This window comes from Rhamphochromis sp. 'chilingali', assembly GCF_963969265.1.
Source record: "Rhamphochromis sp. 'chilingali' genome assembly, chromosome: 2".
Classification (NCBI taxonomy): domain Eukaryota; kingdom Metazoa; phylum Chordata; class Actinopteri; order Cichliformes; family Cichlidae; genus Rhamphochromis; species Rhamphochromis sp. 'chilingali'.
In genome coordinates this window covers 48563394-48588549 of record NC_137930.1, presented here as the reverse complement: position 1 = coordinate 48588549, position 25156 = coordinate 48563394, and the positions used below count along the sequence as shown (strand labels likewise).

The following is a 25156-nucleotide window of genomic DNA, read 5'->3' as shown; positions in this document are numbered from 1 at the left end:
ATCATAATACGATTAGAACATGGTTAACAAGCTTCTTGTCTAAGTCCACATATAAGTAAATCAGTCAGGCAGTGTTTATTCCAGACTGATGGTGGATAGGAAGAAAATCACATAAAATACAATAAAGAAGATAACAAATAAAATACACCCAAATTACTGTTGTCTCAGTGAAGACTGATAACATGCAGGGACAAACTTTATATCTGTTAAGCTCACAGTGATTACATTCTCAGAAGGGCCAAGCTTGGAGTTATATTTATACATGACATTTCTTGGTAAGCTTTAAATATACTGGCTTCAGCAGTATAACATCTCTGAGCCACCTTAGTCTCTTCAACAACAATTTCATGGTGTCATTATGTGTTACATGAAGTTTTCTTAAGCTTGCTTTCCTGTAGTTCATACACAGGTGTTCTGTGTACAGTATGCTCTAAATAAAGAGATCTTCACTATATCTGTTCTGCTTGTGCATGTGTTATCCAACATTGCTAATAAATATCAGCATCATCTTAATTTACATGTAATAAGAGCTCCAGTATAACTGCTCTCATTACAGACATTCATTTTGAGTTTTTTTTTTGTTTTTTTTTTATTGAATACCACTATTTGGGAGCTAATAAAATTAGCAGATATTACAATGAAACAACTAACATTGAGGTAATTACTTGTTTATGTTTCAGGTTTTCTAAAATGTTATGTTTAAATTTGCAAATGATGCAACTAATTATGACATAATTAATAATAATTACTAATTATGACATAATTTACACAACAGTTTAATTGGTAAACACCAAAAACCATTCACCAAATATATATTACGGATGTTTTCTTTTAATTACTCTACAAGCAGATGCATTAGTTATCACTGCATGGGTGAAAAACGATGTTCTTGTTAACAACCCTCACTTAATAAGCTATACAGTATGTTTTATAAATGTTGATATAACTCATAAACCACTATATTGTAGCTCAAAAGACTGTGTGAAACCTGTCTGCTCGTCGTTCGTGTGTTGAAAGTTTTCTAAAATTACGGTTAAAGTTTGCAAATGAGACCTCATTGATTATGTGCAAATTTGCAAAAGGATCTCATTGAAAAACACTGAAAAACAGTGAACTAAATATATATTTTGAATGCTTGCTTCCCACTTGTCTGTAAGACATGCTATGGAAGAAAAATAGCACAACATTTTAAAAATGACCAGTGTATGAGATTAAAACAAACAAACAATAAGATTTTGCTGTAAATTTTTTTTAATTTTGTCAGTCGTCGACCGATGGGCGTGGTCATAGATCTCTGTGATCTGATTGGTCGGCCCCGTGCTGCCTGCTCAGTAGTGAGAACGAGTCGTGTTGATTTCAGAAGTCATCATGGCGCACACTTCCCCAGTCAAAGGTAAAGGGATTTCTTCTCTTAACCTTCCGTTAGAGCTGATATCTGATCCACCGTTTAGCCTAAGACACACATGCCGCTTTTATAAACACGTCCATGTACTGAAAACTGCTGTCGTTAGCTTTTTAAGATTATATTCAGTGTACGCGGCGTCACACTGTCAGAGACATAAAAGCTAACGTTAGCTAGCTCGTTGATGCTCAGTGTACAACTAAACAGGGAAATTAGCTCATACCGCAAACCAGTGTTGTCTTTCTCTTCTTTCCGTTTTGTAACAGCTGTAGCGTGCACTATATAACAGTAGAGTTTGTGTCAAGTACCTTGCATTTTCTTATCGCTTTAAGATGTTCACCCGGTAGAGCGATAAGTAGTTGGTTAGGGAAGTGTGTGCTTCACGATAAGAGTCAGCGTTAGCAGCCTGTTAGCATTGAAGCCGTCTTGCTCTGCTTGTCATCAAGAGGCATGCAAAGGTGACATAATGTACGGAGACATTATTGTTATGTCGTTAGTAATTAACATTAGCATCAAAATAATATCGTTACAAAGTGTGATTTCACGGTATATTATCAGTGCGAGCTCTTTGGCTGAGATCTTTTGAAAACGGCTTTATAAATACAATACCATACAATGCAGTGACACCGACCGGTGTTGTGCCAAAAAGTGATTGTCTGCCAAAAATTGATTTCCAATGTTTCTGTGTATTTTTTATGTGTAATATCTTTACGTATGTTCGTAAATAGACTTCGGTGAACAGGGTTTACAAAGGGGTTATATAGAGAATTAAAACAATATCTGTTTTTCAAGTATCTTTACAACTCTCTGCTATTGTACTTACATTATAACCAATCCGGTCCTTTATCCCCACTTAAAATATTTTTACAGAAATATTGTAATATTTGCTGCCATTTCTGCTGTCCTCTTGGCCAACTTACTCTTACAAAAGACATTTTTAATGTTAATGAGATTTTTTTTAACTGTTTAAATAAAGGTTATATAAAAGTCACTGCCAAAAACTGATTGCGGCTTCTACCTTGTTACACGAATGTTGTTTGTGGCTCAAGATGACTTTATGTCATCCATGAGGGATGCATTTGACATATGTTTCACATATTATAGCCCAACAAGTTACTTATAGCAGTTTAAATACGAGCAATCAGTTTTTGGCAAATACCGGAAATCAGTTTTTGGCAGACAATCACTTTTTGGCACAACACCGGCAAACACCCCCTATGGAAAAAAAATAATTAATTAACTAAAAACAAAAAAAATGATCCAGACGATGATTTAGCTTGGGCTGATTTTGCAGTAATTCTGTTATCAGCGTAGCAGTAATATATTTCTTTCAGGAAGCCCGCTGCTTTTATCGGTGGATACAAGTCTCCAAAAGGATCTGTCTCCACTTTTTAGGATTTCATAATGAGCCAGTGTTTGAGTTTAATAGTCTGTAATATGTTCTTTATATTGTCCATCCTCACAGTTTTTGCATACAGTTTGTAAGAGATGAGAATACCTGCTGGGCCTGAAAAGTGAAGCTACTTTGACCTGCTCCAGTAATCACATGGGGTTGGGGTCCGCATATTTGATATGGCTTATTGTTTTTTTTACACCGGATGCCCTTCCTGACGCAAGCCCTCCAAGCTATTAGTGTCTGCTCTTGGGCTCGACCCAGGGATCTTTCATTTGTTAGGGGAATTTTAGAGGTTAAGAACTGAACTGGTGCATAAAAAGAAGAATAAACTGTGATGAAAATGATAGATATAGCACAGATGTTCCAATCATTTGGATTTCATATTTAGACATATTTTCATTTAATTCCTTATGCTGGAGTTGGAGATGGCCATCCGTTGTTCTTGTGTTAGTATTTTAGTATCTGCATGGATAAAACTGAGCTAAGTTACATCTTGTTTGTTTGCTGCAACAGGAGCAATTGGATGCATTTTGAGGAAATATTGCAGATAAGGCCAATAAGAAACCCCCAGTATGCCACTGATGTATATAAATAGATTTGTAGGATTTCACTGAATGGTTTTATATGTGTTTATTTACATTTAATTTTAAAATAAGTGCGGGGCCTTTTACTCCTTTTAGGATTCCTTAAATATACTCTTTGAATTTAGGAATCAAATTCTACAAGGGAGTCTTTATGTTAAAGGTGGATCGTTTTGAGGTAGTTCTGCTGTGTCGAATAACTGTTGTTTTTTTTTTTTTTAAAGAATGTTGCTTTCAAAGTTAGAAATCTGAGCGTTAAAGTTACAGCATGATGTCCTGTTGAGCGACCACTGAGCAATCCTGTGCCAAGAATGCTCTCCGTGTAGAGGTTTACCACTCATTCAGCTTAATTTTTTCACAAATTCAATCAATATTTAACAGGTAAATCCTGATTGGACAGCCCTCAAGATTTTGATCCCAACCTGTCATGTCATGAAGTGCAAATGGGCTTATTCTTAGTTTAGGTTCAGCTAACTACATGCTACAGGGGTCATTTTTACTATGCTTAAAGATGAGAAAAGAAGTATTGAAACAAAATGTATATCGTCTGCTTCTCTTTTTCTGTACTGCATTTTCATGTAGTTCATTTGTAGCATCCATTCTGTGGCTTTTCAGTCATAGACTAACCAAGAAACATATGTAAAATATCACTTCACGCAGGGGTGTAAAACATATAGCTAGAGGGCGAGAACCAGCCTTCCAGTCTGACCCACTGGATCCACTTTCTAAAGTATGACGCCAGGAAGCTTAGTGTTGTAAGTTGTTAAAAATTGATTAAAGCACTTTTATAGCCATGACCTTTTATACCACATTAAAGGTAGATGGTTAAACCAAAGAGCTGTGCTCACATGTTTTATTTCTCATGACAGTAGACTGGCAGCATGTGGAAAACCCAAGACATGTTTTTCAAATTGCACCTACTGCTCTAAAGACACATCAGGCCGGTTGTTCATGGTTCATTAAATGGGAACATTTTGAGGCTGCATTTCTTTACTCTAAACAAAAAAGAAAAATGTTATTTTTTGTATGTAAAGAATTTGACACCTCTGATCTAAAGTGAAGTTTGAATACACAGCTACTGATTGTGAATGGACTGGTTCTTTTGAAGCCCTTCTCAATTCGAGCACTCAAAGTACTTTATACCACACTCATTTAGTTAGATGAACACGTTGGAGAGAATTCAGTATTAGTATGTTGCACAATGTTGCAATTGGTATGCTACAGCCCCTCGCCAAATGACCACTATCACATGACACGTAAAAACACAATTGTAAGCCTCCAGCCAGTCAGGTGTCTTAATTCTTTCCCTCATAAAGGTGACCTCCCCTGTACTCTTAATGATGATTTTTGACAGTATATGTCAATAAAGTTCAATAAGTTCCAGGTTTTTAAAAGGGTAGCCCAAGTAAGCAGTGTAGGTACACATTACTCCAACTACTGCGCACACAGTCACACACAGTCATTTTGTTCTAGAAACAGGTCTGATGTCCAGAGAGGAAAGAGTGTGTCCTTGTCCTTAAATAACTCATCATATAAATGATAAATGCACAGATGCTTATTGGTTAAAAAGTGGGCTTGAAAGAAAGAAAGCAACAGTGGAGATGACCGTTAAGTGGGGAAGCATAGGAAAAAACGAGATCAAAAAAGCAGCACAAGAAGCACAGACAATGGCTTCAGTGGAGAATTTTCATTGTTTGTAACACTTCACTTTTTTTGGTTCCCATGCCGGCAGGAGCTAAGCTAAGGGGCCGAGAAACAATAGTAGCCAACAAACTGGCTTTTCAACATATTTTTCACGCAGCCCCTTTGATGAGTTTGCAGCTCAAACATGTTGATGATGGTCATCAAAGCTCTGCATGGGACTGTTCTTCAGCCTTAGTGGTCCCTTAAGTACTCTAAAGCCTAACCTGATCAAAGTATTAGATGTCATTTTCTAAATAAAAAAAAAAAACGAACTAAAAATAACTGAAACTATTGTTTAGATAAAAATCAATTTTCTTGCCTTCATAACATGGGGTTAGAGCAGATGGAGTACTTCATGTGAGTCAGCAGGTAGTTAAGTTTACTTGACTATTTGTATATTTCTCAGGCATCAGAGTTTTATTTTCATGAGTGTATTTTTATTTCTTTTCCTTTCTTGCTGCAGAGCACCCGTACAGCCATCTAATCGACACACTGAAAGATGGCCAGATCAAGTTCTTCAATCCATACAAATTAAACGATCCCCGATATGGTGAGTTCAGGCCCTCTGACTGAAATGTTTTTACAGGATATGATGTTTTAAAGACACTGCAAACTCTTTTGTGTCTCAGGATAGTTGTGTAAGGTAAAAGGATTGTCTTGAAGTAACACTTAAGAGGCATCGGTGTGTTGGCACTTTCATTTGTCAACAAATTCTCAGAGCACATCTCGACAATTAACAGTTATCTAACAGGGGCGGTTAATAAAGTGTTAGGCCTAATTACCCACTGTTTGCTGTGGGAAATAACTGTTTTGTTTGCTCTGTGCAGACAAGCTGCCTCTATCCATCCGTGTCTTACTGGAGGCAGCAATTCGTAACTGTGATGGCTTTTACACAAAACAAGAAGACGTCCAGAACATCTTGCACTGGCAGCAGGAGCAGAATAAAGCCGAGGTGCCATTTTCTCCCGCTCGGGTCCTCCTGCAGGACTTTACGTGAGTTTCACAGGGCTTTCTTTGCATCAGCGCTGTGGTCTGTGTGTTGGGAAAACATGAGATGAAATCAGTTTATCTTCAGTTGGAGAAAGCAGAATGGATAGATGAGTGATAAGATGTGGGTGACGCAGGTGACCCACCAGCAATTAGCTTATCAGATCCTTTGTCATCTTTCTTTGTTTTCTGCCATAAACAAGTATACACATATGATATATATGTGTGTGTGTGTGTTTATATACATTTCCATTTATGTCCTTTTACAGTGGTATTCCTGCAATGGTGGACCTGGCAGCCATGAGAGACGCTGTGGCCAAACATGGTGTGGATCCTAGCCTGGTCAATCCTAAATGCCCTACAGACCTCATAGTAGATCACTCATTACAGATTGATTATAGCAAATGGTATGTTTGTGTTTATATTAACTGTTTTTGTGAATGTGAATTCTCTGTTGATTATCATGGAGAGTCAGATTGGTAAAAATATATTGTCGCTGCCTTGCCTCATGAATTTAATGTTTCTTTTTACATTTTTACTCACAGTGCCATACAAAATGCTCCCAACCCTGGTGGAGGGGAGGGTCCAAGCCAGGGGCCCTCTCGCTCAGTACACTCCAGGCCTCCATCCAGAGGGGGCGCACAGTGTGGAGGCCAGCGGGGCTCCTGCAGTAAAGCGGCCTGCAGCGACTCCCCAGGTGGATCTCCAGCCTCTGTCCAACAGATTGAGAATACACCTCTCCTCTGCCCTTTCCACCTGCAGCCCGTCTCTGAGTAAGTTTTAAAGGATGCTGGGGGGAGGGGCTAATATGCACCATGAGGATGATTAAATGAAAACAGCAGTTGAATACAGTAACTGAGCTGTTGTGCAGTTATGTTTATGTGTTGATAATACATTAGATCAGATGATTTTACTGGCTGAGGAAATTGTGCAGCCTTTGAAATTCTCGCAGATGTGGCGTTTCTGTTTGCAAAATGACCTGAAGAGCATGAGAATATCTGATTATCATGAGTTGACATACGTCAGTAGAAGTTGAATTCCCCCTTTCGCATGTTTGCTGATGACTTATATTCCTTTTTTTTCTGCAGAGTTGAAACAGCTTTGAGAAATCAGGAAATGGAACTGATCAGAAACAAAGAGAGGCTTCAGTTCTTTAAGGTAAAACAAGAAAAATGACTGCTGCTGCTGCAGTCTTTATATGATTTGTAGTTTTTATAACTGAGTAAAAAAGAAGTCACAGTTATGGGTTATGTAGCGAAACAATTTTTAAATGAATAAATGCTAAAATTTTTGATACTGTTCCCAAACAGTGGTGTTCAAAAGCATTTAAGAATGTGAACGTGGTTCCTCCGGATGTTGGTGCAGTCCACCAGTTGAACTTGGAGTATCTGTCCAGAGTGGTGCAAGTCAGCGACGGTTTCATCTACCCTGACAGTGTGGTGGGAACCGACTCTCACACCACCATGATTAATGGCTTGGGCATCCTTGGCTGGGGTAAGAGATTTTCCAATATTTTGACAGTTGTTGGCATTTTGTAAACATGAGAAAATGCTCAGTGGCTGTAATGTACACCTGTGTTTGAATAGCTATTCTGAGAAATGAGAGGAGGCGATAAAGAGACACAAATAAGTCACATACTAAAAGGGCAGCAAATACAAAAACCGGATTATGTCCAAGACGGTAACTTTGCAATGCAAACTTCTCTGCTTCTAAATTTACACTCTAGATAAAAACAAAATGGGACACTGATATGAATACAGATGTATTGCAGATATATCCACCACAGAGGATAAGTGGTGCATCAGTATGCAGTACATGTAGGGAATTCAAACAGAAGGTAGTTATGACATTTTAGAAAATCCTGGAATAATGGGTAAATTAAGCACTGTGAAATGATTCTTGGAGAAATTGTGGGGCACATTGCCTTAAACCAAACATATTTTGGAGGATGTATTTAAGGCACTTAAACAATTCCTTGGTCAGAAATCTGTGGAAGTTTTGACTCAAATAATACAACATTTTCTAGGGATAATGTAACAATTAATTGCACCACTTAGATCAGCGGTCCCCAACCTTTTTTGCGCCACGGACCGGTTTATGCCCGACAATATTTTCACGGACCGGCCTTTAAGGTGTCGCGGATAAATACAACAAAATAAAACTAGTACCGGTAACGAAAAACAGAAGATTTATTCATAACACACGTGAAAAGACTCAGGAAAACAGAGTTAACGATAAAAACGATAACAAAATAACGCTGAAAACCGATTAAAAACCCTGAAAACTATACATTTCACACCTGAGCCTCAACTCTTGCGGCCCGGTACCAAACGACTCACGGACCAGTACTGGTCCGAGGCCCGGGGGTTGGGGACCGCTGACTTAGATGGTTTAAACCTGATCCTTCACCGTGTAATATTTTGGCTGAGAAAGCCCATGGAGACTCTCACTTAGAGAAATGATTAATGAATAATATAAAGATAATAAATTATATAAAGATTAGGTTTTGCAAGCAGGTCAAACTGGTATGATGTTGTAATCGTAGCCATGTGCCGATGGGAGGGTAAAGTTCTGCAGCTGATGATGCACTGATTTACATAAAACAGAAGCAGTCAGTTCGTTTAGGTAATGACCAGCATACTAATGAAAGCAGCACAAATTAGCAGGTCAAAAATGAGCAGATGCATTAAGGGATATAGCAACATGCTAACCTAAATAATCAAGTGTAAGTGTGTGTTTTTATGCATGCACTGTGTTTTAGAAACATTGCGATGTTTCAGATTAAAAAAAGTTGAACGTCGTCTGTAAGGAACTGCTGAAGACTGTGTGTGATCTGACTGTTTAGGAGGATTTAGAGGAGTGTTGCTTTATTCTAGACTGTTCCACTGTGTAAACTTTAAATCTTCTCAAATCTCAGTTGACAGTTGTGCAGAAGAAGAAGACAAAATATTTTCTGTCAGATTGTGATCCATATGCACAGAAAGAAATTATTAATGTACCATGTGTGTAAAGTAGGATTCAGACAATAATGTAACACACTGTTACACCCCGGCCTAGGCAACCGGGGTGCAACGTAGAAAAACAAAGATAAGGAAAACAAAACTACGAAGAAAAACACTAAGGCTCTCCACCAAAATCCCAAAAAGTGTCTCAAAACGAATTTATTTACATCAAAACCCAAAACGTCAAACTATTTACAACGGGGGGGAAGAAGATCGCGACCATGACATACAGAAACACAGGGCTTAAATATATAGAAGGAGCAATCAGGGAATGGACCACAGGAGGGAAACACAGCCGGGGCAAATTAGAACTGACGAGACAAGGAAACGTAAACTGAACACACTAAGATGACACAGACTTTCAAAGTAAAGTAGGAAACACATAACAGTCACGCAAAAACAACACATTACCAACGCCAAATCGTAACATACCCGGAGGAGCACCTAGACACTCAAATCCCCACACAGTTACGGCCACAGTCGTAACACCCCCTTACCCAAGAATTAACATTAACCCCAAAATGTTTAATTCAAGGAGACAGTGCTCTAGACAGGGTGTCAGCCAATACGTTAACCTTCCCTTTCTTGTAGCTGATCTCCAAGTTAAAATCTTGCAACAACAAGGACCAGCGCATAAGTCTTTGATTGGAATTGCACATTCGGGAAAGGAACACCAGTGGGTTGTGACCGGTAAACACCTGCACAGGCAGCACACTTGACCCAGCATAGACCTAACATACCCCCCACCCAAAAAAAACAAACATTTAAAACATACAACCCCAACGAAAAAAATGAAAAGTTCCATGTCCAGCCCATACGGCACCGGCCACCGTCCCGCAGGCGACGCTGACGACTGGACGGGTCCTCCAGTGGAAACTGAAAACCGGAGCGGGCCCTCGGACACTCCAGCGAAGACGGATGAAGGCTGGAGCGGTCCCACGGACCCTCCAGCAGACGACGAAGGCTGGGGCGGTCCCTCGGATCCTCCAGCGAAGGTGGATGAAGGCTGGAGCGGTCCCACGGACCCTCCAGCAGACGACGAAGGCTGAGGCGGCCCCTCGGACCCCCCAGCGAAGACGGATGAAGGCTGGAGCGGTCCCACGGACCCTCCAGCAGACGACGAAGGCTGGGGCGGTCCCTCGGATCCTCCAGCGAAGGTGGATGAAGGCTGGAGCGGTCCCACGGACCCTCCAGCAGACGACGAAGGCTGAGGCGGCCCCTCGGACCCCCCAGCGAAGGCAAATGAAAACTGAAGCGGTCCCACGGACCCTCCAGCGGAGGCAGATGAAGCTGATGGAGGCTGGAGCGGTCCCCCTGACCCTCCAGCAGACGACGAAGGCTGAGGCGGTCCCTCGGACCCTCCAGCGAAGACAAACGAAGGCTGGAGCGGTCCCTCGGATCCTCCAGCGAAGACAAACGAAGGCTGGAGCGGTCCCTCGGATCCTCCAGCGAAGACAAACGAGCAGCCCACCAGCTGCAGAAGGCTGGAGCGGTCCCTCGGATCCTCCAGCGAAGACAAACGAAGGCTGGAGCGGTCCCTCGGATCCTCCAGCGAAGACAAACGAGCAGCCCACCAGCTGCAGAAGGCTGGAGCGGTCCCTCGGATCCTCCAGCGAAGACAAACGAAGCTGATGAAGGCTGGAGCAGTCCCTCGGACACTCCAGCGAAGGCGGATGAAGGCTGGAGCGGTCCCACGGACCCTCCAGCGAAGACAGACGGAGGCTGAAGCGGTCCTCGGACCCCACAGTGATTGGACGAGCCCCCATATGTTACACCCCGGCCTAGGCAACCGGGGTGCAACGTAGAAAAACAAAGATAAGGAAAACAAAACTACGAAGAAAAACACTAAGGCTCTCCACCAAAATCCCAAAAAGTGTCTCAAAACGAATTTATTTACATCAAAACCCAAAACGTCAAACTATTTACAACGGGGGGGAAGAAGATCGCGACCATGACATACAGAAACACAGGGCTTAAATATATAGAAGGAGCAATCAGGGAATGGACCACAGGAGGGAAACACAGCCGGGGCAAATTAGAACTGACGAGACAAGGAAACGTAAACTGAACACACTAAGATGACACAGACTTTCAAAGTAAAGTAGGAAACACATAACAGTCACGCAAAAACAACACATTACCAACGCCAAATCGTAACATACCCGGAGGAGCACCTAGACACTCAAATCCCCACACAGTTACGGCCACAGTCGTAACAACACTTAAAAAATAAAAGTTGTTCTATGTGTGTGCACTGCTGAGAAAAGACATGCAGAGACGTATTCAATGTGAAACAATTTTTGTAACTAAATGTAGTTACAAATGTAACTAAAAACACTAAAAGAACATCCATATCCACACTTTTCACTCACAATATTGACGCTCCGCCCTTATAGGAAATATTGACCGGAGCTTTTTAACATCAGAAGAGTTTTTTTCGCTGGTGCAGACAGAAAGTGAAATAAAAATTAAGATAAAAACTCTACAATTTTTACCATATTTCTCTCTCAGGAGTCGGGGGAATTGAGTCTGAAGCCATAATGCTGGGCCAACCAATATCTCTGACTCTCCCTCAAGTAGTGGGCTGTAAGCTGGTGGGCTCCATTAACCCGTTGACCACATCCATAGACATCGTCCTCGGTATCACAAAGGTCAGTCTTCTCTTATGTTTCTTTATGTGTTGAGAGAGCAGAGCTGTGGTATGAGGATGCACCGATCTGATGCTTGGATCACCTATAACTCTGACCCTCACTCACAAAGCAAGGTTGACCTTCAATGGCAACAGGCCAATCAGATTTGATTATGTATAAATAGTAATGAAATAAAATCTGAAATAAAATATGATATCAAATTAATTTTTTACTTTATCTAATTTACTAAATAAAAATGGTGTATTCTTTTATTCGTTTTATGAAGCAAGAGGGTGATATTTAGGTGCCACCTGACATTGAGATACAGCGTGAGAAACACAATTAATCAGTATAATACTGGTATTGGTCAGTACTTTGTAAGGCAAGAACATGTTTCGACACTGGTTTGGTGCATATTTACTTTGTAAGAGGCAGGTGTTTGTAAAAGTGTAATTTTATCATTGTAAACTATAGAAATCAACGAAAAAACTGAAGGATGATTCTGTTGTATAAAAGTCATCTTGTTTGTTTATGTGTAATTATTTCTTGTGCTTTCTTTTTCTAAATTTTTTTTGTCCAGCACTTACGGCAGGCTGGGATCGCTGGGAAGTTCGTTGAGTTTTTTGGACCTGGAGTCTCCCAGCTGTCAGTCCCCGACCGAACCACCATTGCCAACATGTGCCCAGAGTACAATGCTACTGTCAGCTTCTTCCCTGTCGACCAAGTCACACTCAAGCACTTTAAAAAGACGAGTGAGTTAGTCACAGCTTCTGTTTATTTTTATTATTTACTGTTTATTTTATTTTATTTTTTAGTTTCCCAGGCCAACATGTAATTTTACACCATTCCAGATTTTACCCAGGAAAAACTTGAATTGTTGGAGTCTTACATGAAGGCTGTAAAACTTTTCCGAAGCTATGATGACCCTTCAGAAGACCCCCAGTACTCTGAGGTAATTTGTCCAAGATGTGATCTCTAAAAGTCTCTATTGAAAAGTGCAGACTTTTAGAGATTTAATTTTCTTAATAACTTTACAGTACATTGCCAAAGGTTGAAATAATGAGGTCATAGTTTTTGCAAATGATCCTTGTGAGCCTAAAACTCAGTTTCAGACCACCACTGTATTCCCCAACTGGTTGGCAAGTTGCTAGGTGAAGTTGGTTGCAAAGAGGTATGTTGCGCTGCACTGAAAACCTCCTTGGGATTGCTTTGGTAGCAGTTTGCCATGGTTGACCATAGTCTGAAGGAACGACGCCAAATTGTCTGCAAACACTTGCCGACCACTGGCCGAGCATCAGTGGAACTGTGAAACGTGCCCCGCACACTGGAAACAGAGAATGTCCGGCTCCAAAGTTAAAGCTGCGCCTTTTGAGACACGTTGGTTGTGCCAATAAGGCACAACTTTTGCTTGAAAGGTAAACGGGTTCGATTTCCACATTTACTTCACCTTTTCAGGTTTCATTACTCAGCAAATAGTTGGCCAGTGTTTATCAGAGAAGTCTGCTTCATACATGAAAACTATGGGGAACAGCTGCAGTCTAGCAGAGACCACAGTAATCACAGGGAACTTCAGGGAACCACTCGCCAACCAGTTGGGGAACAAATGGAGCCTTTGGGGGGGCTTACTGACTGACTTCAAGGCCTGTGTCACCGAGGCCTAATATGATTGATTTAGGAACACAATTTTGACTGTTGGCACAGAAGCCCCACCCACGCTTTAGCTAGCCAATCAGAAGATGGCTGGCTAGAGGAAGAGGAACTAAAACTGGTTGTTTTAGACAGTGGGTAATTTGAGGGGCAAGATATATTTGTAGTTGAAAAAGTATGAAAAGTAAAACTGTGAATCATTTAAAGTAAATTAAGTTGAGGCCAAGAATACAAATGTGGAGATATGTGATTTTGAATTAAAAGTAATAGATTGTGGTGTTCTGTTGATATGAATGTTTTTATGAAGTTAAAAAATGTAGTAATGACACTCTGACAAGCCCTATAAAAGCTATGTTTGCAAATAGCACCCTAGGGGTCAGAAATAGAGGTCATAATGAAAGAAATTACAACTGCTGATCTTTGTGCAGGTGATTGAGTTCAACCTGAGCTCCATGGTGCCCTATGTGAGTGGACCGAAGAGGCCGCAGGACAGAGTGGCTGTCAGCAGTATGAAAGAAGACTTTCAGAGTTGTCTTGATGAGAAGGTAAGATGCAAAAACTAAACAATGTAACTTTCAAGTTAACTCTTGTGTATTTTGGTTTTCAGTTAAGCTGCAGGATTTGCAGTGTAATTATATTTTCTTTGGTTTGTCTTTAGGTGGGTTTTAAAGGCTTCCACATCGCTAAGGAGAAGCAGGAGATCCGTGTTCCTTTCTTGCATGGTGGTCAGGAGTACCAGCTGTCCCATGGCTCAGTGGTCATCGCTGCTGTCATCAGCTGTACTAACAACTGCAATCCATCTGTTATGTTGACTGCAGGTAAAGGACTGACTCAAAGAAAGAGCCAGAAAAAGTGCATTTTCCCCTCAATTCTAACATAAAAGCTCTAAAGCTTGGAGCTGTTGGTATCATTTTTTTAGGGGATATCAAAGTGTCACATCACAATGTCATAGCAGCATGATGTGTTTACTTTTCCTTGTGAACACAACAAGACAAGCCCAGACCTGTTCTGACAACAAGAGCCTGGTGACAGTCTCTAATGATATTTAGTAAAAATGGAGCTACTTCAGCCCTCTAAGAGAGCACCATGCTTTGCAAATAGAAAGAGCTAGCAGTGGATGGAAATTACTGAAGCGGTTAGATGGTGGAAACGCAGCTGATTAGAAAGTTTGACGCAAGATGCAACATCACAGAAAATAAGTCTCTTTTATTACGTGAGAATATTGTGCAGCTCCTGATGAGTTACAAGGTTAGTTAATGTTAAACTAAAGGGTTAAACAGTAATTTTACACTTCATTATTAATGTTTTATAACTTCTAGGGAAACAATGGCTACTTTTGTGGTTACATTTAACTTTTGTTGTGTCACTGTCGCTGCTGCTGACACTTTATTTTAATAGAGTCACACTTTGAATTAGGTGGTGTGTCATCACTCATGCAAGCTCAGTGGAAGATATCTTCGTTTATTTAAACGTATAAATCCTGCTGCCTGCAAGCATCAACAAAATGTTGTTCATTATTTTATATTGATATGAATATTATTATTGTAAATTTCTTGAAATAATTTTTAAGCTATATTGCACACCCATATCAGCATCATGTTGCCTGTTTTCACTGGCACTCTAAATTATTTTACAGTCTGCAGCACTGCATAACGTAGAGTTATTTGTGATTGACAGGGCTTCTGGCCAGAAAGGCTGTAGAGGCCGGGCTTCTCGTCAAGCCTTATATTCGGACCAGCCTGGCTCCCGGAAGCGGCATGGTCACGCACTACCTCAATGCCAGTGGAGTCCTGCCTTACTTTAATAAGCTGGGGTAAGTGTATGTACACAGCAAGAACACAGACAGACACAAATATCTCTTTAGCACCAAGGCAATAACCTGGAATAAACAGGTATTTGCAGGTCTGAGGAGGTATGACCTGTAACTGAACACTTAAATACTGCCCAGGTAGTAGTAAACACATAATAAAGTGGTTTGAGTCCTCCAGGAGAGTAGAAAAGCACTGTATAGGAATCAGTGTATTTAAATGGTTAAAAGTGTATTTCTACAAAAACTTAAGGTTTTTGTATATGTATGTATTGTGTGAAGTTAGTCTAATGTCTTATGTAAAGCACTTTGTTTTGTCTAGTTACAAAGAAATGTAAACATGAAGCCTCAGTCACACAAGCCTAAATGCTGGCTGGCATCTTTGATCACTAGGGAAAGATTTATATCCCTAACTGATTGGCGAGTGGTTGCTAAAGTTTGCTGGATATCACTGGGTGAACCAGCACTCTCCGTTTCCAGTCTACGCTGCAGTTTGTCAAGTTTCACTACCATTTGGCAGTTGTTATCGTCCATGCAAACTACAGAGAACCTGGTAGTACAGAGGAACCTACAGAGAACAAAGCAATCATAAGGAGGTTTTTGGTGAAGCACAGTTAGTAGTTTTCTGGGTGTGGCTAAGGTTATCAGCACTAGCACCAGCAGGCCTCTTTCCTTTCAGATCAATGTGGTTGCAAATTGCTCCATTTGAGCGGTTCTGTACCAGTTTACTGAAATAAACCTACATACTAATGTAGATTTGTTTGACTGTTGTTCACGTTGCTTGTGTGAGAGAGAGCGGTGCTGTGGGCCGTGTTCTGTAACATCTTAGACGAGTGGTTTAACCGCCGTTTTTATGTAAATAAAATATGAATAACTAAATGAACTGATCTTGTCTGTTGCCGACTGCTGCAGGGTATAGCAACATTTAATCTAGCCGCGGTGTTTTGCACCCATCCAGTGTTTATAAAATTGGGTTCACCATGAAAGCATAAGGATAAGCTTCTAAAAGGCATGTTACTGTCACAACACAACCTTTAACAAATCTGCCCAAAATTACTGTTTTAAGAGCCAAACAATACATCAACTTTACCGAAAGCCCTTCATGAATGTATTTATGACTTTATGTTCATTTTAAGTTCTTGCATTAATGTTCATGACCAGATAGCTGCATGGTTTAGAAGTAATAAGTTTGGAGCTTTGTCAGCATTGTGATCTAAACCAGTAAAAACTTTGAGCTTGTGTTAATTACTACCTGTTCGATGCAAGGTTTGTGTGCTAAGGTGGTGACGCAAAAGACGCCGGAATGATTCATATCCTTTAAACAGACCTGTGTTGCCATTTCCATGACAGGTTTGAGGTGATTGGTTATGGCTGTGCCACATGCGTGGGGAACACGGCGCCATTGCCAGAAGCTGTTGTGGATGCAATCAAACAGGTAGGATCCTCATCGGGCTGAAAGGAGCTGCTGATGCTGTTAGAGCAGTCAGAGCTTCATGATCTCTTTTGTTCTAGGGTGATCTGGTGGCCTGCGGCGTGCTGTCTGGCAACAGGCATTTTGAAGGGCGACTGTGTGACTGTGTGCGTGCCAATTACTTGGCGTCTCCTCCCCTGGTGGTAGCTTATGCTATTGCAGGCACTGTGGGAGTCGACTTTGAGAAGGAGCCTTTAGGTAAGAAATGCGCTCTATTAAAGGGTTTTACCTCAGAGCTGAGGGTCGTCAGAGGATTTGGCAGATTACACTGAAGGGGCATGTTGTGATTCTATGTTTTGTATAAGCCAAAGAAAACCTTTATTGCTAGAAATATTTAAAAAAAAAGACATCCTCTCGTGTTTGTATTTACATTATTTCATTTTCTCAATACAACTTGAAAAATTCTTAAATAAATTCTTACAAATTTGGTTTCTTGTTTGTTTGAGTAGGTTTGACATCCGATGGGAAAGAGGTGTATCTGCGAGATATCTGGCCGTCCAGAGAGGAGGTCCAACAGATTGAAGAGGACACAGTATTCTCCTCCATCTTTAAGGATCTAAGGGGAAGGATGGAGGTCAGGATATGAGCTTTATTACTTTTCTTCAACTTCTAATGCAGTTGCTGCACAGCATGAGCAGCAGTACGGTGCTCCTTCTGTCTGTCTGCACATTTGGAAACAATGCACCTAAAAAAATGCTTTTATTCAGTAGTTTGAACAGATCTGAAGTAGAACATTTCCTTGTGTTTTCAATCTGAGAGAGAGAGTGTGGAAACTGATTGATCCTGAATTGCTAAAAGCGTGACACGGATGACTGGAAAACATTCTTTGCTTTTTCTTTTTTTAATGTGATTTCTTTCTGTCTTTCAGAAAGGGAACACATTTTGGAAAAATGTTGAATGTTCAGACTCTCTTCTTTTCCCCTGGGATCACAAGTCCACATATATCCGATCACCGTCTTTCTTCAGCAAGCTGGTGAGCGCTCTGTGCTGCACATCCTTTGACTGTGTGTGGACCTTAGAGGAGATGTTTTTACTTCCCTAGTGTTAAATGTTTGAATGCTTCCGTTTTCAGAGTAAAGAGGTGCCTCCTCCTCAGTCAATAGAAAACGCACATGCCTTACTGTTCCTTGGGGACAAAGTGACCACGGACCACATTTCACCAGCGGGCAGCATTGCAAGGGTCAGCGCTGCTGCCAAGTACCTAATGAGCAAACGGTCAGTTTCAACCTTCAGCCCTTGTGGACACATACACTTAAATCTTTCAAGGCAGCTTCAGTTGGACAGCTTTGTAATCAACCAACGTCAGGTTTTCAAAGATGATGGCAATGGTTAAAACTTGGGTTTAAATGTTTGACGCTCTAAATGAGAACATTTCAGCACATATTTAAAATCCAAAGGAATAAGTGGTGCAAAGGGATTTGTAGTTAAGTTATCTGCTTCATGGTCTGATCGTCCCCCTGTGACATCATCCACGACTCGTGGCATTGCCGCCATCACAGAGCAGCAGAGGAGGTTAGCGTGCATCTGTTTGTGTTAGCACTATCCATCCTCCATAACACACAAACGTAAAACACAAGTTTATTTCTCACCTAACTGTGTGGAGATGCAAAATGAAACTATAGTGAGGCAGATTTGATTTATTGGTCTGGTGATAATAACAGTTTAATGCATCAGTGAGGAAATGAATTAAAAATCAGCTCAGTTGGCGAGCCGTCACCATTATTGAATCAACCATAGGAGTATGGAGGGAAATCCAGGGTTTCTTTCAGCAGAGTTCATACATTATGAACCTCCAGCATTTCGAATTTAAAGTAATGTTTGCAGAGACGATCAAATGAAATCTATCAAGAAAAGCAAGTCTTGTAAACCTGCATTATGGTGAGATCTTTTTCACTTTGAAAATTGAAAGATAATTCAACTCGTTTCAATTTCATTTCTATAGCATAAAATCACAGCAACAGTCACCTCAAGATGTTTTTTATTGTAAGAAAACGATTCTACAGTAACAAAGAGAGAACCCCAACAATCAAGACAAACCTCTGAGCAAGCAGTTGGCGAAAGTAGGAAGGAAAAACTCCCTTTTAACCTGATATCCGGTTGTTCAGTGATGACGCGATGAATCCTACTTCCGGGTCTAAAGTAGTCTGCGTTTAATATGGCTTTTGTGTTGTTAACATGTTTAATGTTATGTATTTTCTTCTATTTGATCTCAAAAAGCTCCTAAAACAGTCAGCGACCACTGTTGACCTCCCTCGGCTTTTATTACCACTAATCATTTATTTAAGCTCAGTTTTTAAAACCTTACGATGTAACTACAGCCCAGCCTATGCAGCAGTATATGAATGACTAACCTCGTATTGTGGATGGATTATCTCAGTTGTTCTCCTGGCTGAAGTTTGGTCCTTTTACAGCATCCTGCCATGCGATTACATTTGTTCCTGACCACCGAGAACACTCACGGTAACTTTTATCGAGTGGGAAAAAAGTTAGCTTGTTTATATTATGCTAACATAGCTGTGTCGCTAGTGGTCACCTAGCACATCATTATATACCAGCTAGCCCAACTTAAGTAACCCTACAAACGTCACGGCTGTTTAGTTTTCTGTCTTCATTTATGCTGGAAGTGATAACAGAGCTGTACGTTTTAATTTGTTTCCAAAACCCCACAGTCAGGACATGCTATATTGTATTTAGATAGAAGCTAGCGAGCTAACTCCCTGCTAACTTCTAACTCCGTTAAATGTCATAAATTCCGTTTTCATGGATGCCTGGATGTTAAACTCAATTGTTACACCTGGTAGAGCAGAACGCTGATCATTTTATTAAAGATGAAAGACTTTAGACAGTTTTTCAACTCTCAGTAATGCCATAGTGATCGTTTGATATATGGACCTGCAGCGGAGTTTAGACCCAGACACGGCTAGTGACGTCAGACTGAACAACCGGATTGACTAATATTGTTGACTTTGGAATTGTTCCTCAGACTGACACCGCGAGAATTTAATTCATATGGCGCTCGCAGAGGGAATGACGCCGTGATGACCAGAGGCACGTTTGCCAGCATCAAGCTCCAAAACCGATTCATCGGAAAGCCAGGCCCGAAGACTTTGCACATTCCATCAGGCCAGACAGTAAGTGCAACACAACCTCAATGGTTTCCTTTTAACTTTTGACAAATATTGGGCTGTTTTGGTTTTGCTGATGTACTCACTCGTGCTGCATGAGCTAGCTGTTACCCCGGGCGGGTCTGTGACCTTTGGGTGGCTCCATCTGTGTGTCTAGCACTGCTGATTGCTGCAGGCTCAAGCCAGACTCGGTACTGTGTTGTTTCTGCTGTGTCAGAGCAGCTAAAGATAACTGCTCTCTCTTCCTGTGTCTGCTCAGCTGGATGTCTTCGAGGCAGCTGATCGCTATCAGAGAGACGGCATTCCCCTCATCATCCTGGCAGGCAAAGATTACGGCTCTGGAAACTCCAGGGACTGGGTGGCCAAAGGACCGTACCTGCTGGTAAACAAGCTGCAGTTTTTATAGTTGTAATTTAGCAGAGTTTACACTACAGTAGGTTGACCCACTGTGGAATGTGGAAATGGCCGTGCACGTTCAGCAAACTGTGTTCCACTGTGTTTCTACTTCCTTGCTTTTGTTGTGGTTGCAGGGGGTGCGTGCGGTGATTGCTGAAAGCTTTGAGAAGCTGCACAGGAACCAGCTGGTAGGAATGGGGATCATGCCACTCCAGTTCCTGTCAGGCCAGAACGCTGACTCACTGGAGCTCAGTGGCAAGGAAAGATTCAGCATCACCCTGCCGGAGAGCCTGAGTCCAGGGCAGGAGCTTACCGTCAAGGTATGGAACACTTGCTGCATTTTAGCCTCTGCAAAGCTAAAGTTATTTTTAAGCTCTAAACTAAATGATGAAACATGTCAGTGACAAATGTGCTAAAATCCTGATTAGAAAAATGTTATTTTAATTCTTAGTCTCACTTTATGTGTTTGTCCACAAATTAGTCCCTCTCTGCAGTTTACTAGTCATGTTCGGGTCTCCTTGCTGAGTGAAGCGAAACGTGTCTTTCGTGTTTTCTGTTGCAGACCAGCCAAGGAAAGTCCTTCTCCGTCACCGCCCTGTTTGACAGCGACACGGACGTTATCTTGTTCCAACACGGAGGGCTCCTCAGATACGTTGCTCGGACTTTGCTCTGAAAGAACAGCAGCCCCTTGGCATTTAATGTCTTCATCATGGATGAGAAAAGCTCACAGAGCTGGATTAGCGTCTCCAGACTTTAGCGGAACGTCAGTTTTAAGACCCCCGCAGCTTCTAAATCACTACACACAGCTGTTTCAGCATTTAAAAGGGCACCCTTTCTCCTCAGAAGATCATCCAGGCTTGAGAAAAATGGTGACTGTCACTCAGTAAGGAGATTGTATCCTAGACTAACTGCTGAACATAGTTTTTGGTGTTTTATCATGCTGCAAGGACTTTTCTTTCGACACGGAGATGAGCCAAAAAGAAATTGATCCTCCTTCATTTAACTTTAAAAAAAAAGAAGAAGAAGAATTTGGCCAAAGGCTGAGATGGTGGTAGGTACGATGGCATGAATACTTTGTTTTTAGAGCGTAGTACTGCTCTTTCACCCCCCAAACAACAACAAAAACCATCCAAGTTGAATTTTATGAATTTCAGAAATTTGCAGAATTGATGTCACTTCCCTGTTTTCAGTGCTGTTAAGATTTTGCTAATCAAACCTGTTGCAGAAAGTACACTTGCCTCACTTTTAATTGTGGAAAAATGTGACATTTCTTCTTTTTGCTGTTACTGGTCTTTTCCCTTCATAAAGATGGCTTGTATTACAACTGACAGTGCTCGGCATCACATTAAAGGTTAATTAAAACACTCTTTCAGCATTACCAGGTAAGCTCTTTGCTCTGTTTCCACTCTTGCTGCTAAGCTAAGTGAAATGACTGCTGGCCAGAGCCCGAAGCTTAATTTAAAGAACTGTGTTGAATCTCCTTAGAGTGACTTTTACAGTGAAGACAGTGATTTATAAACAGTTTTTGCTCAAAAAAAGGTGCTGCAAAACATATCTGGGCCTTATAATGAAGGAGACGCTGCTTAGTAAAAATGAGCTTTTCAGAAAAGAATTAGGGGAACACTTACATCACACACTCAGTCAGGGTATTGTTGGCTGAAACATGGAGGCCTGTGCAACTCTCCAGGGATAAACTTTCCCTGACAATCACTGACCTGCTGTCAGACCAGTCATGCTGGATGATGGTGTAGGCACAGCTTCTCCAGACTCTGTCACGTGTGCTCAGGATGAAGCTTGCTGTCATCTGCAAAGAGAATAAGGTGCCAGAAACTTCCTGTTTCTGGTGTTTTTTGTTGAATCCCAGTCAAGCTACGCATTGCTGGGCAGAGAGTACTGGTCCCACTAAAGCCATCCTCATGGAGTCTGACAGTTGGGACACCTGAGTAGTCTGATGGGGGTCATTTGTTTTGGGGCTCTGGCAGCGCTTGTCCTGTTCCTCCTTGCATAAAGGATCAGATAGCGGCCCTGATCTTGTATCAAGGACCTTGTACGACCCTGTCCAGCTCTCGTAGAGTAACTCTCCTGGTATCTCCTCCACACTCTTGAGACTGTGCTGGGAGAGCAAACTTTCTAGCATTGGAACGTTTAGATGTGACATGCTGGAGGAGCTGGACTACCTGTGCAACCTGAATGGGCCGCAGGTACTGTCTGATAGGCCACCAACAAAAAGCAAAATTAGAGAAAAGTCAATCAGGAGGTATAAAGAGACCTCCAACCTGTGTTTTGTCATCTCTCCAATGAACCTGTTGGTCTTTGCTCCCTAACAGAAGTGACTGATAATCGTAAAGTTTGCCTGACTTTGTGTTGTAATGTATTGACCAAGTGTTCCCTTAATTTTTTTTTGAGCAGTGTAATTAAAACTTCACCATGTTTGACTACTCTGCAGTGAGATGTTCATCATTATTTGGCACTTAACTTTTTCATTTGTGTAAAATTAATATTAATGATCACCAAGGCATAAAAACGGCATGTATGAAATCAGTAAAACAAATCTCATTTAAAACTTGCTAAAAAAAAAAAAAAGACCTAACCTTGCCTTACCTAGTATAGAATAAATTAGTGTAGTTCTTATAAAAACAGTGTAAGTTTGTTTTCTAGATCCAAATCTCTGCATGGACTAGCTGTTTATTTCATTTCACACCTGTTGAGGCAGCTACTTCTCAAAGTCATATTAAAATGACGTCACAGTAAATCGGCACGTCGGAGAAAAAAAATTACACACTTGAGTCGTTATTCTTTATGAAATTTCCAAGTGTAAACAGTGCAACTTTTATTGATTTGAATTAAGTTTCTATGACACAGTGCATATTGCTGACATTGCTCTGCACTTTTAACCACACACCAACAACCTTGTTTTTATTCAATGATGTAAAAATAAAAGCAAAAATAGTTATTTATCTAACCGGCAAAGAAATGTCTGCAAGTTAAAAGAAAGCCGTAATGACGACGAAGGATACAGTGAAGCGCAGTCGCTGCACACCTTCAGTTTTTACATGAGTGCAAATGTGACATTAAAGCTGTAATCAAAAGGGATGGCAGTCCTGCCACGTAAAGCTGTGACGCAGGTTTGTTAAAAATACACGAGACTAAGAAAGAATGCACTCCACCGTCAGCGTGCGTACTGAAGCCATTAATCTTTTGTTTGCCAATCAGCGTCGTCCATCCAGCCCCGAGTAGTCCAGTTCGGCTCTTGCAGGACATCTCGGTGCCTCCTTTCTGTTAAATCGCGGACAGCATTTTGTGTCTTTACGCCAATCAGCAAGTGAAAACGTCAAACATCTGGTGGTACCTCCTCTGGGTTTTGTCTGGTGTATGTCCTTTGAAATTAAAGGAACTGTGTGGCTACTTTATGTGAACAAACGGGTGTTTACATTCACTGCTTCAAAGAAAACTTCATCTTGGATTTTTTTGATCAAAAGCGATGAATGCCATAAAACACTGACAAAGGCTGCATAAACAAACTGGATAAAAAAAAAAAAAAAAGGACGTCCATGCGAAGCCAAAACTTCTGCATTTTGCAAGCTTTTACTCAGATGGCACAAATGAAGGGTAAATCTGACTTAGAATAAACAAACTGTAGAGTCAAAATTTACCAAAATTACCAAAAGGTTTTCGTAAATAAGATAATAAACCGATTGTGAAGCATTTGCCAATGTAAAAAAATGATTGAGTGAATTTTCTTATACACTTCTGTGCAATCTAATTACTTTTTACAACCAAAGGTGGTGCCCCCTGCTGGCCAGTAGAAAGAATGGCAGATTAAAACACTTTCAACAGCACATTTTTAAGCTCACAAGGTTACATCCATCTTTTCTATACAGTCTGTGGTCAAAAATGACTCCCCTTAGTGCGCTTCACCAACTGTACACCGTTTTATTTGTGTGGCCAAATTTAGAATAAGTGCCCTGAACGTGTCCATTATTTTGTAAAAATTCATAAAATTAGAGTGAAAATATCCAGTAAACTGCTGGATGTTCATCAGAAGTAATAAATGAGTGAACAGTAGTGATGTGGGACTCAGCAGTAGTCACCCTTTAATTTGTGCCCACAGTGCTGCACTTGTTAGCAGACATACCACTCTCACATGTCCAATCACTGGACTTTTTTTCCTTCTGTTTTTTCATAACAAAGGGAGCCAACAGTACACATTATGGGATAGAGAGGACTTTGCACTGTGTTTGAGAACATGCATACGCAACCAAGAACTATTGCCCTCCGGTGCTACTAGAAGTGAATAACAAAGGGCTAGTTTGGACTGTCAGACGAAAACAGGACTACACCTTGGGACTAATCCACAAGTAAGACTGCTGTGAGTTACAGCTCTATTTACACCACCTCAAAGTTGAATCCTACCATCCAGAAAGCTTCTGGGTGTCATCTGACACAGCATGAAACTGCTTGCTTAGACTTGCTCGAGTTGGTTAATCACAATCAGCATTTATTTCCTCTAAACTGTGTTTGCTTGCCTTAAAGTGTCCAACATGACGCAACTAGACAGAGTCTGACATGATCTTTAGGGACTAGATTATCCAGTTCATGTCTCTGCAGGTTCATATGCAAGGCAGACTGAAAACATTAAAACCATTTTTATTTGGTAGTAAATGGGGCGCAACCGCAGTTCTTTAAACATCAGCGCTGAGATGACAAGCCCACAGCTCCCTCTACGACTTCCTCCTAAACTGGTGTCTTAAGCCAAAACACCATTCTCGCTTTTATAAAGGCACCGACATAAAGTTTGCACACTTACTGAAAGAAATTTGAAATCGTTAACCCCACAACCTCAGCACGCGACAAAGCCCTTGACCACAATTGCTAATCTAATGCCGCGCATCACCCTGCACCCATTTCCCCTCAGCATCATAGTACTTCAAATTAGAAAGAAAGAAAGAAAAACATGGATGGTACTTAATTTATCCACCTGCTGGAATCATTCATAAATCAAATTTGTAACTTATTTAATCCCTTTCAG

General features: G+C 41.0%; 1 protein-coding gene across 1 annotated transcript; it reads left to right on the top strand.

Annotated features, from left to right (window-relative positions):
- The first annotated feature begins 1321 nt into the window (after positions 1–1321).
- On the top strand, positions 1322–25139 carry ireb2 (iron-responsive element binding protein 2). Its single transcript, XM_080876205.1, has 22 exons — positions 1322–1393; positions 5526–5612; positions 5890–6055; positions 6319–6456; positions 6595–6822; positions 7138–7207; positions 7360–7543; positions 11563–11702; positions 12262–12433; positions 12533–12633; positions 13757–13873; positions 13987–14146; positions 15006–15141; positions 16486–16570; positions 16648–16804; positions 17056–17180; positions 17475–17579; positions 17679–17821; positions 19590–19737; positions 19991–20113; positions 20262–20447; positions 20690–25139. Exons 1-22 carry the CDS (start codon positions 1369–1371, stop codon positions 20798–20800), a joined length of 2907 nt encoding a protein of 968 aa, XP_080732331.1. The 5' UTR covers positions 1322–1368; the 3' UTR covers positions 20801–25139.
- Positions 25140–25156: the final 17 nt, after the last annotated feature.

Coding starts and splice junctions, on each gene's coding strand:
- ireb2 (XM_080876205.1), top strand. CDS start 1,369: ATGGCGCACACTTCCCCAGTCAAAG. Junction 6,056..6,318: donor GTCCTCCTGCAGGACTTTAC/GTGAGTTTCACA, acceptor GTCCTTTTACAG/TGGTATTCCTGCAATGGTGG. Junction 7,208..7,359: donor AGAGGCTTCAGTTCTTTAAG/GTAAAACAAGAA, acceptor GTTCCCAAACAG/TGGTGTTCAAAAGCATTTAA.